Source organism: Lasiosphaeria miniovina (assembly GCF_030549165.1).
Source record: "Lasiosphaeria miniovina strain SMH2392-1A chromosome Unknown B0T26scaffold_5, whole genome shotgun sequence".
Lineage (NCBI taxonomy): Eukaryota > Fungi > Ascomycota > Sordariomycetes > Sordariales > Lasiosphaeriaceae > Lasiosphaeria > Lasiosphaeria miniovina.
In genome coordinates, this window is record NW_026848224.1 from 5,390,679 (window position 1) to 5,402,371 (window position 11,693).

The following is an 11,693-nucleotide window of genomic DNA, read 5'->3' on the forward strand; positions in this document are numbered from 1 at the left end:
GCCACCAACCGCGAGCTCGTAGCTGTTTCCAGCTGGGCGGGGCGCCAACCGGCCCTCGTTGTGGGGACCTGGATGGGGTCATTCCAGTTCCACGCCAGGCCGCTGCAGCTTGTTTGGCCTGCCGCCCTGCCGCCAGCCATGGTAAACCCAAACCTGAATTTTGTCGCGAGCTGGCTGCTGCTGCTGCTGCTGCTGCTGCTGCTGCTGCTGCTCACTCATCCCCAATTCTGCCAGCTGCCAGATCACCCGACCTCTGCATTGATCTGAGCTGCACTCAATCGCCCATCAGCGACATACCGTCGCTGTCTCACAGTGAGCGCCACACACCATTCGACACCGCCTGGCGACCGTCTCGCTCCTCGCGATGCCGCCCTCCGTAGTCCTCATCAGACACGCCGAGGCGCTCCATAATGCCGCCAAGGAACACATGCTCGCCCACCCCGACGACGACCAAGCAGTCACCGGCGAGGGCATTCTTGATCCGGGGCTGTCCGACCTGGGGAGGAAGCAGGCGGCCGAGCTGGGCGAGCACCTCAAGGGAGGCCTCCTCGCCAACCGAAAGGTCGGGCTCATAGTCGTCAGCCCCATGCGCAGGACGCTCGAGACGTGCCTCATCGCGCTGGGCTGGCTGATGGACCAGGGCGTGCGGGTCGAGCCCGACGCTCGGTGGCAAGGTGCGTGTGCTCCAACCCGACCGACCCTTCCCTCTGCACTTTCAAACAACCCAAACATCCCCTGTCCTTGCAAGCCCGCGCAACGAACGACCCAAGCAGAAACTGACACCCTCCATCTTCAGAGCTCTGGGACAAACCCTGCGACACGGGCGTGTCGGCGGCGCAGCTGGCAGCCGAGTTCCCGCAGTTCGATTTCTCGCGGTTGGACCCCGTTTACCCGGACAAGACGTCGGCGGCGGGCGCGGCGTACCGGTACTCGCGGGCGGCGGTGCTGGCGCGCGGGCGGGCAGCATTGCAGGACGTGCGGGACTGCAGCGGGTGCGCCGACGGGGAGCTCGTGCTGGTCGTCACGCACTCGGGGTTCCTGCGTCGTAGCGTTGCTGGCCGCTGGTTCGCCAACGCCGACTACCGCGTCTTTGACTTTGCGCCGCCGGTTGCAGAAGGAGAGGAGGACGAGAGCGCTAGGGTCCAGCTTGTCGAGTGGGATCTCACGCACGAGCACGGCGGGCTTGGGCGCAGCAGCGCCGAGATTGTCGAATGGGGCGACGGCTTGCCTGAGCGGTGATTCATTGCGTGGACAATCAGTTAATCGTGGAGCGTGTGGTGGTGGATGGCGTTAGGACTGTTGATTCCCCGATTGCGAAGCATGGATGCCTGGATGATACGTACCTACCTGCCTGGACAGCAAGCAAGTGCTGATCTTTCCCATGAGAATGAGTTGAGAGCTCTGGAAGATGTTGACTTGGAGCCTGCGGGTTAGAGGCTCGACCTGCCGCTTTTTTATGTTCTGATGAGACAGTGCTTCCATTTTCCGGAGAAAAACTGCGTCCTTGCATTTTCCGGAGAAAAACAGATACGGTCCTGCAAATCGGCCGACGGAGATTGGCCCAGCAGAAATTGGCCAGGGGAATTGTCGGTAAGGCATACGATGGCCTGGTCGAAGTCATCTGGACAGGAACGAAGATTTAGACGATAGCAAAATGGTTGTAGTTAACTTTGACCTGGTCGAAGCCATCTGGACAGGAACGAAGATTTAGACAATAGCAAAATTAACTTTGACCTGGCCTAGGCAGCCCTCTGGTTCCCTTTGATCATAGATAGCTAGGAAGAACAGACGAAGATAGATACTGAATAGTTAACCAACATCAATCAACCTAGACTCCAACGGGTCCAACGACCGCACTTTCCTTTCTACACAGATCAACGCGCACAAACACCCTCCAACATTCACCCGAGACGCTGCTACCAAAGTCAGACTTTGACTTAACGGTCAACCGAGCTTGTCAGCCTCAAGACCGCCAACAGACGCTTGTGGTTCTGGTCGGTGCGTGTCCGATCTATCACGGTGCTGTCTTTGGCCATGGGGCCGACGTGGGCGAATCAGTCCTCGGTCCGTCTCTGAGCCTCGTGTCGCCTTTTTTAGGAGTGGTTTGGTCGCCGATTCGCTTTGGAGGGTCGACATCCTGTATGGGGTCGACATTTTTTCAAAGGTCGACATCGTGAGAGGGGTCGACATCTTTGCCGGGATTGACATCTTTGCTAGGGTCGACATCTTTGCTGGTATTGACATCTTTGCTGATGTCGACATCTTTAAAGAGTCGACATTGACAAATGACTTCCGGCAACGAGAGGTTCCAGTTCAAGTGTGAAAACTGCGTGTGAGAGTGCTGTGGTGTTGATGGGAGCGGTGCGGTGGAGAAAGGTTGCGAGCCTGGCGAAAAGCTCTGGCGGCGCGAAGTGGCCCAGATCCTCGTGCTGCCAGAATAGTCACGAACCAGCAGCAAAAAATCATCTAAATGACAACTTGAAATGCAGCTGCCAGCTAGCTAGCACCAGCTCATTTATTGAAACAGCGCAAGCACGTGCTCTAGCGGTGTTATTTGGGAGGTAGATATTTGGGAGGTAGATGGAATAGTTGAAGGCTCGTGTCTCCAAATCGCCAGCCCCGACGAGCGTACCGCTACGTGTCTCCAACCTTCCAGCACTCCGAGTGGAAGACGTCATATGGGGTCACAGACCTTTTGCTATCTACCCATCAAGTAACCGAGTAGGTAGTTATCGAACCTGTTGCGGTTCCTGCCACGACACCAAACCAGGAAATGACCAACCGTGAACTCATGCCCGGGGCCAAAGATTTGCAGTGCTCAGCCAGCAGGAGAATTGCTGTGGAATGAGAGGACACTGGATACGGTCCTGCTGTTTACAATCTACAACCGTATCAGTCACGAAACTGCTGTCGCCTCCTCTGCAGGCGTAATTCTTCCTCTGACAGCCGCCGAAAGGGCAGCTAGAAGCCCTGGGTTTGCCCCTCCCTCGATAGAGGTGGCCAGAAAGCGGGGCTTCGACAAAAGAAAGCCCTCCCCCTCCCGGGAAGCAGCCGACCCATCTCCTTTCGCAGTTGCCAGGGAGACCCACCAGCAACAACAGAGTGGATCCCCTATTTTTTGCAGCCGTGCACGGACCAACTTAGTTGTGTATAAAAGAAACCGCTAGCTACCACGCTTCCTCCTCTTCTTTTCTTCCTCTATACTTTGGCTGGGGGCAGGGAGCTCAAGATTCCCCTGCTCCACGAGAGAGAGCCTGCAGTGCACTCCGTGGCGCGCTGCTCGTTCGTGGGCCCTTCGGGACCCCGTCACCGCCATAACTTTTGATAGTCCACCCAACTTCTTCTTTTCCGCTGTGATCGCCGCTCTAGTGGTGACATGGAGAAAAATGCTTGTTTGCTTGCTGTCTTCCTTTCGTGTTCTTATGATCACGTCGGTCTCTCCGTGATTTGCTATATGATCGCCACGTGTTTGTCACTGTAGACGACGGCGCTTCGTTGTGTTCGCTGTCCTGCACGAGCAGGCAGCGCTGCTCTTCGCGGCCCTGGTGTGGATTTGAGGCAGCCTAAACGCGTCCAGTGATAGGCACTGAAGACCGCGACCTGTACATGCCGTATTCTCGATGCCGTGCGGATTTCTGCCGCCCCGCGTTTGCTTGTGACTGCCTAGAGCTGGTTGGAAGCCAGGCGTTTTGAAGGGTGGGTTTGCAGCTAGGAACTATCTAGACGCGTTGTGTTCTAATTATTCGAATCCCCGCTGGTGATTGCGCTTCGCTCAGATGTGGACCAGACTCGGTAGAATCGCGATCCGCGAAGAGCAAAGACGCGTGTGGGCAGCGAAGTAGCACGACACGGTAAGCAGCAGAGATACGGTAAGCACTACGTCTGCAAGCCAAATGTAATTTCTGTTTCGAATTCTACACATACTAGGTACGCACACCTCCACGCCGTCGGGCAGAAGTGGGCTGACGCAAGAACAAATCTGGCTCCATGCTGGACGTGTGTTCGGTGAACCCCCTACCTCGCACTTTCTGCTACCTACCTAGCTACCTGCCTACCTACCTGCCTCCTACCTGCCTACCTACCTGTCAAATGGGCCCTCTTTGCAGCCGCTCAGCATCCCACAAACTGCAGGACATCGCTTCATCCAGACGCCCATCGCCTCATCCAGACGCCAACAATCAGTCCACAGTGGGCTCGCCCACGACCCCGTTCTCGTACAAACTGTCCGGCGGCCCGACCATCTGGTCGCCCCGCGCCGCCCTCGCAATCATCCACTCCTGCAGCGGCTCCCAATCAACACAGGCGTGCTGCTGCGGCACGTGCGTGGACGGCTTGGTCCTGCTGTGCGCGGTCCACACGAGGGTGAAAACGTTCACGTCGGCCTTGCACACAATGTACTGCCGGATCGACTCGAGGCAGTGGTCGACGTGCGCGAACAGCTCGTCCCAGTCCTGCTCCTCCTGCCCGTAGTAGTAGTCCTTGTGCAGGTACTGTTTCATACGTTTCTATGCGGTGGGTTAGGAGAGCGGTGCGAGCGTCGCGGGTTCAACGACGAGAAAACGAGAGAAAGCGGCCGACGAGAATGAAGATGACCTACCAGACAGTGCAGCGAATGCGACACGCCCAGCCCGCCGACCGAGCCCGGACCGTCTGCGAATTTGACCGACGTAGAATGGTTCGCGAGCGCGAGCTCCTCGTCAGAGAACCGAATCAGCGTCCCCTCGAGAATCTCGTGCCACGCCTGGTCCATCTCGAGGCGGGGCTGCCCCATGAACCGATGGTCTGGGTCCAGCTTCTTGTTGGCCCATTTCACCGGTGCGGGCGCTGTGCGAATGCGGTCAGCAATGCTGCTTTACGAGCGAGCCTCGGAGCAAAGAACCGCTCACTGTACGGAATCTTGACGCCCGGCATTGCCACGAGACACGCGGGGGTTCTGGTTTTGAACGCGACGATGGCCGTGAGGATGAAGTTGGCGGATAAGGACAAGAGCAAGAGGACAAAAACAGCCTGGTGCCAACGGGTTCTCAGCATAGGAGAGCGTGGCGTCTCGGCGACGTCGTCATCGACGAGCTCATCACGAGAGTCGCGGCTCTCGTCTTGGCTGTGGAGGCGAGAATATTCGCTCTTTTCGTCCGCACGATGCATACTGGTGGCTGGCATGGAGAGCTTCTCTGAATCTGTTGGTTGCAGTGCTAACACACAACACGAGGCCAGGGGCAGGCCGGACGTGACATACAAGTCGAAAACAAAACGAACCCAGTCCGAACCAGACATTGAACCCCCAAGAAACAACCGCAGAGGAGTGCCTGGCGTGCCCGTCCGTGCGCGAGTGCCTGTCGGGAATAACATGCCTGGCGAGGCGTTGCACACCAGACTACCACGGCGGCCCGGGGCGTGGGTTCCTGTTCGGGAAGGTCAACACGGACAGATAAGGGATTTGCCTCGCCACGGCGATGGGTTGACAGCACCGGACCGTTGAGAGATCTGTAGGGCTGTGGCGTGGAAGCGATCGACAGGTTGTCCAAGCTGCAACGTCGGCATATTTCCAGGCTTGGAACGGACATGATATGTGGAGAGAACCTTAATACAGGCATGGCTGGCATGATCAGGACATCATGCCTCGTCGCTAATGGGCTGGCAGTGGTGCATGGTGGCTATTTGCCGATCCTGGTCCCAGTGCATGATGCTCCGCCGTACGCTACAAAAATAGACGTGGGCCGAGAGTCTTCAAAGAGAAAGAGGTGGAGATAACAAGATCTTGCTGGGTATGGCCAGGCAGTAGACAGTGTCATCGCTTAGGACTGAATGACCAGGCAGTAGACAGTGTCATCGATTAGGACTGAATGCAACCCAAGCCCAGAACTACAACTAATTACTTGGCAACAACAACTTGGCAACAACACGGCGCTCTTTTTTGTCGCCGATCTAGTTCAGAGGTTGCTGAAGAGCGTGACGCCGATTGCCAGAACGCACCGAGCATGAAATATAGCGGCGCAACTAAAGGTGCGGCGCGTGATACGATTAGACTACTTGTTAAGGCGGTGGATGAGGCACCTAATAGTGAAGGCAGGTGGGCAAGCCAGGCGCCCTTCACTCCATCTCCCGAATCACAACCTTGTCATCTATAAAGGTAGCGGTTTGTTCTCCATTACAAATGTAGACTTGCTCCCCCGCTGAGCATCAAAGACATCCTCAAAAAGGCGCCTAACCTACTTGCCCTATCCAGCTATCCACTTGACCCGGTATCCCTTTCGACCAGTATCCCTTTCGACCGCCGAAATGAAGTTTGCAGCAATGCTGTCGCTCCTGTCCGCCACGGCAGCGCTCGTGCTCGCAGCTCCCGTCGCAGGTCCAGGCAAGTTCTACCCACAACTCTATGCTTCCGGCCTGGGCACTGACTCGTTGGTCCAGGCGGTGTCTCCAAGAGAGATGGCGCGACCGAGTTCGACGCCGACTTGTGCCCCGTCAAGCGCGGAATCAACGGCATTGGGCCTAAAGGCTGCGTGAACAAGGCGCGTGATGTAGCTCTAGTCTTGTCGTAGACTTGGGACAGTGCTTGTCAAGATTCTGGATAGGGGTGCTCTCGATTGGGAAGGTTGATCTTCGCTTTCTCTCCGTCACGAGTTTGTAGCTGTAGTAGTTGGTGTATCGAGAGCAAGGTGGTGGTGGCTGAGGTGGTCCAATAGCAACGCTTGTATCATGTATCGATGCGAGTTAACTCGGCTCATTAATCCGCCGAGCCCCTGTGCCGCTGTCGTCAATGCAAGGCCCGCGGTAGTTCTTAACATACGCCACACGCAGATACATCTCCCGACCTATACTGGTCAGTAGCAACCTATACTGGTCTGTAACCTATACTAGTCTGTAGCAACCTATACTAGTCTGTAGCAACCTGGTCTGTAGCAACCTATACTGGTCTGTACCTATACTGGTCTGTAGCAACCTATACTGGTCTGTAGCACTTTCACAAGGTCAAGCTCCAACTGCATATGCACATGTGCGGCACCCGTGCGTCCCGCCGCGGCACTATTCTTCGGAACAGTCAGGTGGTAATCAATTCGCGGGGCATGTCGTGTCGTTGGACGGCGCTCTTCTGCCATAACATCAGCTCAACCGGCCCAATTCATCTATCAACGGCTTTGCATAGTGGTTCATGCAAGGTAGTTTGCCACCCCGCAGGGATCGAGTGCCATCGCAGATGGCAGCTGGTGTCAGAACTTAACCTGCTGTCCAATATCGACCCGAGCACGTCTTGGAGTTAATTACAACTGTGATTGAGCACCCCCAACACCGAAACGATGTTGCATTTCTTCTTTTGCGCCAGTGCGGCGACGAAACGGCCCCCAAGCCACGCATTATCACTTGGCTTTAAACGTTTGCTCTGCGTCCGAGTCCATTTCCCCCAAGACCTCGGGCCACTGACGCCGTGCCGCACCACCCTCAGCTAACCCAGTTCTAGCAGTTCTAGCCTGCCCACTCGTGATGGTTTCAAGCCTGCTGCACGCGGCCTTCCTAGGCCTGGCCGCTGCCCCCGTCGCAGCCAGTAGCCCCCCGGCTCCCACAGTAGTGGCACACGGCGACGTGACGTACCGCGGCACGACGACGGGCACAGTCGAGCACTTCCTCAACATCCGCTTCGCGCACGACACGTCCGGGCCCCGGCGCTTCGCCCCGCCCGAGCCCTACACACCGCCGGCCGGCAGCGAAGTCGACGCGACGCGGCCGGGCCCCGCGTGCGCGCAGACCCAGGGCGGGCTGCCGCCCTTCTTCGACGCCACGCCCGACATCAGCGAGGACTGCCTGACGGTGCGCATCGCTCGGCCGGCCGGCACGGCGCCCGGCGCGCGCCTGCCCGTAGTCGTCCACGTCGTCGAGGGTGGCGTCATCAAGGGCTGGGCCTACGACCCGCACGCCGACCCGGAGCCGCTGGTCGCCCTGGCCGCTGAGCTGGGCAAGCCCGTCATGTACGTGGCGCTGCAGTCGCGGCTGACCATGTTCGGCTTCGCGCGGCTGCCGCTGCTGAGGGACCGGCAGTCGCTCAACGCGGGGATGCGCGACCAGCGCGCGGGCATGGAGTGGGTGCGCGACAACATCGCGGCGTTCGGCGGCGACCCGCAGCGCATCACCGCGTGGGGGCTCAGCGCCGCCGGCACCATGACGGCGCTGCAGCTGGTGGCGTACGGCGGGTGCAAAGGCGTGCCGTTCACGCAGGTGTGGACCATGTCGGGCCCGCCGGGCACCGCGCTGAACATGTCGAGCGACGCCACTGAGGCGCACACGCGCGCTGTGGCCGAGAAGCTGGGCTGTGCGCACGGCGGCGACGAGAGCACGCTCGCGTGTCTGCGGCAGCTGCCCATGGAACAGCTGCTGGACGCCGCCGTCGCCTACTCGGTCGAGAACCACCCTCCCATGGGCCTCTTCACGTTCATCCCGTCGGTGGACGGCGATTTCTTCCCCGACCGCACGTCGACGCTGTATAGGAGCGGCAGGTTCGCCAAAGGCACGCACCCAGACAACGCCGCTCACCTATAACATGCGGAGGCTGACAACTCCGCCCACCTGTGACATGCGGAGGCTGACGCGATCGAAGTATAGGCATCCCCACGGTCCTGAGCTGGACGCACGACGACGGCGCCACGCAAGCAGGGCCGGCGTCCATGTTCCAGAGCGAAGACGACATGAAATCGCGGATCCAGGCATTCGCGCACGCGCTGACAGACGACGACCACGCGGAACTGTTCGCGCTGTACGCGGCAGCAGACTTTGCGCCCGAGGCCGCCGCATACGCCTCCAGCAAGCAGGCTTCCGACCCAGACGTGCCGATCCACTGGTTCCGCATCTCACGGCTGCTGCGCGACCTGCTGTTCACGTGCTCGTCGCTCGACCTGGGGCACGAGATGGCGCGGCAGTCGCCCGTGTCCGACTGGGTGCGCACGTACAGCCTCAACCAGACCATGCTGACGCCGTTGTTTCGTGCTGCTGGCATGCCGTACCTCGGCACGCCGCACGGCAGCGACATGAACTACGTGATGGCGGGCGTGGCGCCCGAAATTCCCGACGTATCCGCGGCCGACGCGCAGCTGGCGCGCGACATGGTCGGCGCGTTCGCGCAGTTCGCATACACGGGTAGTCCTGAGACCGCTGGCGGCGAGAGTGGGCTGGGGGCCTGGCCGCCGGCGTTCCCTGGGGCCAAGGAGGGCGAGGAGCTCGCGAGCGTGGTCGTGCAGGTTGTGGGCGGGCCGCTGGGGACGGGGCCCGCGCTGGTGCAGCACGCTGGAGACGGGCACGAAAGGGTCCCTGACGACGACGGCATGCAGGTGCCACTGGCGGGCGGGATCGAGTTTGGAGACGTGTCTGCCGTGCGCAGGCGCGAGCTGGGCCGCCAGAAGCTGTTCCAGCGGTGCGCGTTCATCAACTCGCTGGCGGAGAAGCTGGGCCACTGATGGCTGAGCTGGGACTGTGTGTGGCGGGACTGTGTGGGCGGGACTGTGTGTGGCGGGACTGTGTGGGCGGGACTGTGTGGGCGGGACTGTGTGTGGTGGGACTGTGTGTGGCCGGGAATAACACTCCGTGTGATATTGCTCAGGGCCGGTTGCTACAGCGGGCATGGATCGGCATTTTCTTCTTGGCTGGGGGCCAACAGCCAGACGGACGCAGCTTAAACGCAAGTACACTTGTATAGTAACGAAGTGGTGGCTTAGCCAGATATCAACTCCCGGCGCCAAGGTAACCTGCTCGATGTGGCGTTGTGGTGGTAGTAGTAGCAGAACGCGTCGTCTGTCGCACGGCGACTGGGCCCGGGGGGTGCAGCAACACACCCTCGCACCAGCCCTGCGCCGCGACCCGGCATACCGGAACTTGGCAGCGGCTTTGTGAGCTGCCAAATCCAGCACTCAGTACCCGTACGCGGTGGCAGTGGCGCTGCAGACGCACAAAACGGCCTGTTGCAAAGCACCATGTGGGCACGGGGCGGTGCGGCGCGGACTATACTACCATTGCTACTATTTGGTTCGAGTCAGGGGGAAGCTTGATGATATGCGCCGGTGCTTGCTTGGAGTTGAGATACCGAATGTCTGTGTTGTTGTGTTGACGGGGGCTTGTCTGATATATACCCCATCCTTGGCGGTCTAATCACTCCGTTGCTATTGTGCGCCCAGGCCAGCTGCTCAGCCTTTGTCTTGGTATCTAGTCTCATCGTTAACCTTGCAGCTTTTTTCATAAACTCTCTTTCACAGCCCCACTCTTGTCACTGCCCTCCAGTCGACCATGGGGTACTACGACGACCCAGCCGGCCTGATAGCGGCCTCCGTGATCATGGAACTCCTCGCAGTGGCGTGCGTGAGCCTGAGGTTCTACTCGCGGAGCTGGAAGGGCCAGGTGTTCATTGCGAGCGACTGGGTTATTTTGGTTGCTCTCATCTTTGCCACAGGCCTGACTGCGATGGAAATCTACGGTGAGTGCCTCTCACCCTAGATATTGGTGTGATTTACGAGACAATAAAAGGGGGACATCGAGCTAACAAGTGCCTGAAGCCGTGCAAGGGACATACCTCGGCTACCCGCTGGGCAACAGCCTCGACGCGGCTGCTGTGACGGAGCGGATCATCATCACCAAGCATGTACGGATCAAGACGACCCCTACTCCGTTTCTTCTGTGCCTCATGACCAAAAGAAATGCTAACGCGCCCAGATCGAGCTCGCGTACATGCTCCTCGGGGTCGCCACGACGGGGCTCGTCAAGTTCTCCGTGTGCCTGCTCTACTGGCGGCTGTTCGCGCGCGTCATGTTCCGGCGGTTCCTGGCCGTCTGGTGTGTTGTTGTTGTCTGCTGGACCGTCGCCTTCCTGCTGGCCGGCCTGCTCGAGTGCGGCTCCCAGCTGTCGGCACTGTTCTCCTCGCCCCAGGTCTACTACCGGTACTGCGGCAGTGCGGTGCCCGCTGGCTACGGCATGATTGCCAGCGACCTCGCCACGGACCTGATTACCCTGGTCATCCCCGTGCCCGTCATCTTGACGCTGATCATGGACACCCGGACCAAGGTGCTGACGCTGCTGACGTTTATGATTGGTGCCTTGTGAGTCGAAGCCTTTGAGTCAACTGCTCGTCGAGTGTATGAGAGCTGAAAATGGCGAACTGCCGACAGCTCTGTTGGCGCGTCCATTGCTAAGGCGTACATCTACATCGAGGTAGCGCTGGGTTCGTCCACCCAGGACGCAATCCGTAAGCCCCACTCAGGTTTCTTCTCCTCATACGTCATGAGACTAACATCGTGGCCGTCTAGTGTCTCTCACCGCCATCTCGATCTGGAACCTCGTCGAGGTGCAGGTGGGCATCGTGGCCGCCTGCGGGCCCACCCTCCGCGTCATACTGTCTCACCTCCTGCCTACCGACGCCTTCATGTCCCTCATCTCGTCCATGGGCAGGTCGCGCCGCTCGACCGAGGGCTCCACCAAGACGTCCAATATCGGCGAGGGGCCCAGCACGGCCGAGAGCTTGCAATTTCCCATGAAGACCATGTCCAAGACGCCGAGCGAGAGGAGCGGCGGGCCCGGGCAGCACTGGGAGAGCGACACGAGGGCTTTACGGCCGCATGACCAGGTGTGAGGATGTTGGGCGGGTAGTTTTGTAGATGTAGTGTGAGGATGTTGGGCGGGCAGTTTTGTAGATGTAGTGTGAGGATGTTGGGCGGGCAGTT

The 11,693-nt window shown here is 59.2% G+C and overlaps 5 protein-coding genes across 5 annotated transcripts; 4 read left to right on the forward strand and 1 right to left on the reverse strand.

Annotated features, from left to right (window-relative positions):
- Positions 1-364: 364 nt before the first annotated feature.
- On the forward strand, positions 365-1,239 carry B0T26DRAFT_742480 (histidine phosphatase superfamily; the record flags this gene model as incomplete). The annotated part of the gene is made up of 2 exons (XM_060444122.1): positions 365-674; positions 797-1,239. The coding sequence occupies 2 exons, from the start codon at positions 365-367 to the stop codon at positions 1,237-1,239; spliced, it is 753 nt and encodes a 250-aa protein (XP_060295357.1).
- Positions 1,240-3,888: 2,649 nt separating this feature from the next.
- Positions 3,889-5,837, reverse strand: B0T26DRAFT_719346 (uncharacterized protein). Its single transcript, XM_060442416.1, has 3 exons — positions 4,887-5,837; positions 4,598-4,824; positions 3,889-4,505 (listed from the first exon to the last, which is right to left on the reverse strand). Exons 1-3 carry the CDS (start codon positions 5,347-5,349, stop codon positions 4,179-4,181), a joined length of 1,017 nt encoding a protein of 338 aa, XP_060295358.1. The 5' UTR covers positions 5,350-5,837; the 3' UTR covers positions 3,889-4,178.
- Positions 5,838-6,279: 442 nt separating this feature from the next.
- Positions 6,280-6,542, forward strand: B0T26DRAFT_754080 (uncharacterized protein; the record flags this gene model as incomplete). Its single annotated transcript, XM_060445788.1, has 2 exons — positions 6,280-6,349; positions 6,412-6,542. The coding sequence occupies 2 exons, from the start codon at positions 6,280-6,282 to the stop codon at positions 6,540-6,542; spliced, it is 201 nt and encodes a 66-aa protein (XP_060295359.1).
- A 940-nt stretch (positions 6,543-7,482) lies between these two features.
- On the forward strand, positions 7,483-9,443 carry B0T26DRAFT_742482 (Alpha/Beta hydrolase protein; the record flags this gene model as incomplete). The annotated part of the gene is made up of 2 exons (XM_060444123.1): positions 7,483-8,500; positions 8,596-9,443. The coding sequence occupies 2 exons, from the start codon at positions 7,483-7,485 to the stop codon at positions 9,441-9,443; spliced, it is 1,866 nt and encodes a 621-aa protein (XP_060295360.1).
- Positions 9,444-10,275: 832 nt separating this feature from the next.
- B0T26DRAFT_628011 (uncharacterized protein) lies at positions 10,276-11,425 on the forward strand (the record flags this gene model as incomplete). The annotated part of the gene is made up of 5 exons (XM_060436220.1): positions 10,276-10,453; positions 10,533-10,618; positions 10,690-11,072; positions 11,142-11,218; positions 11,280-11,425. Coding segments are annotated over 5 exons (870 nt in total), but the record flags the coding sequence as incomplete, so codon positions are not given.
- Positions 11,426-11,693: the final 268 nt, after the last annotated feature.

Coding starts and splice junctions, on each gene's coding strand:
- B0T26DRAFT_719346 (XM_060442416.1), bottom strand. CDS start 5,349: ATGTTATTCCCGACAGGCACTCGCGCACGGACGGGCACGCCAGGCACT. Junction 4,825..4,886: donor GGGCGTCAAGATTCCGTACA/GTGAGCGGTTCT, acceptor GCATTCGCACAG/CGCCCGCACCGGTGAAATGG. Junction 4,506..4,597: donor CGCATTCGCTGCACTGTCTG/GTAGGTCATCTT, acceptor CCCACCGCATAG/AAACGTATGAAACAGTACCT.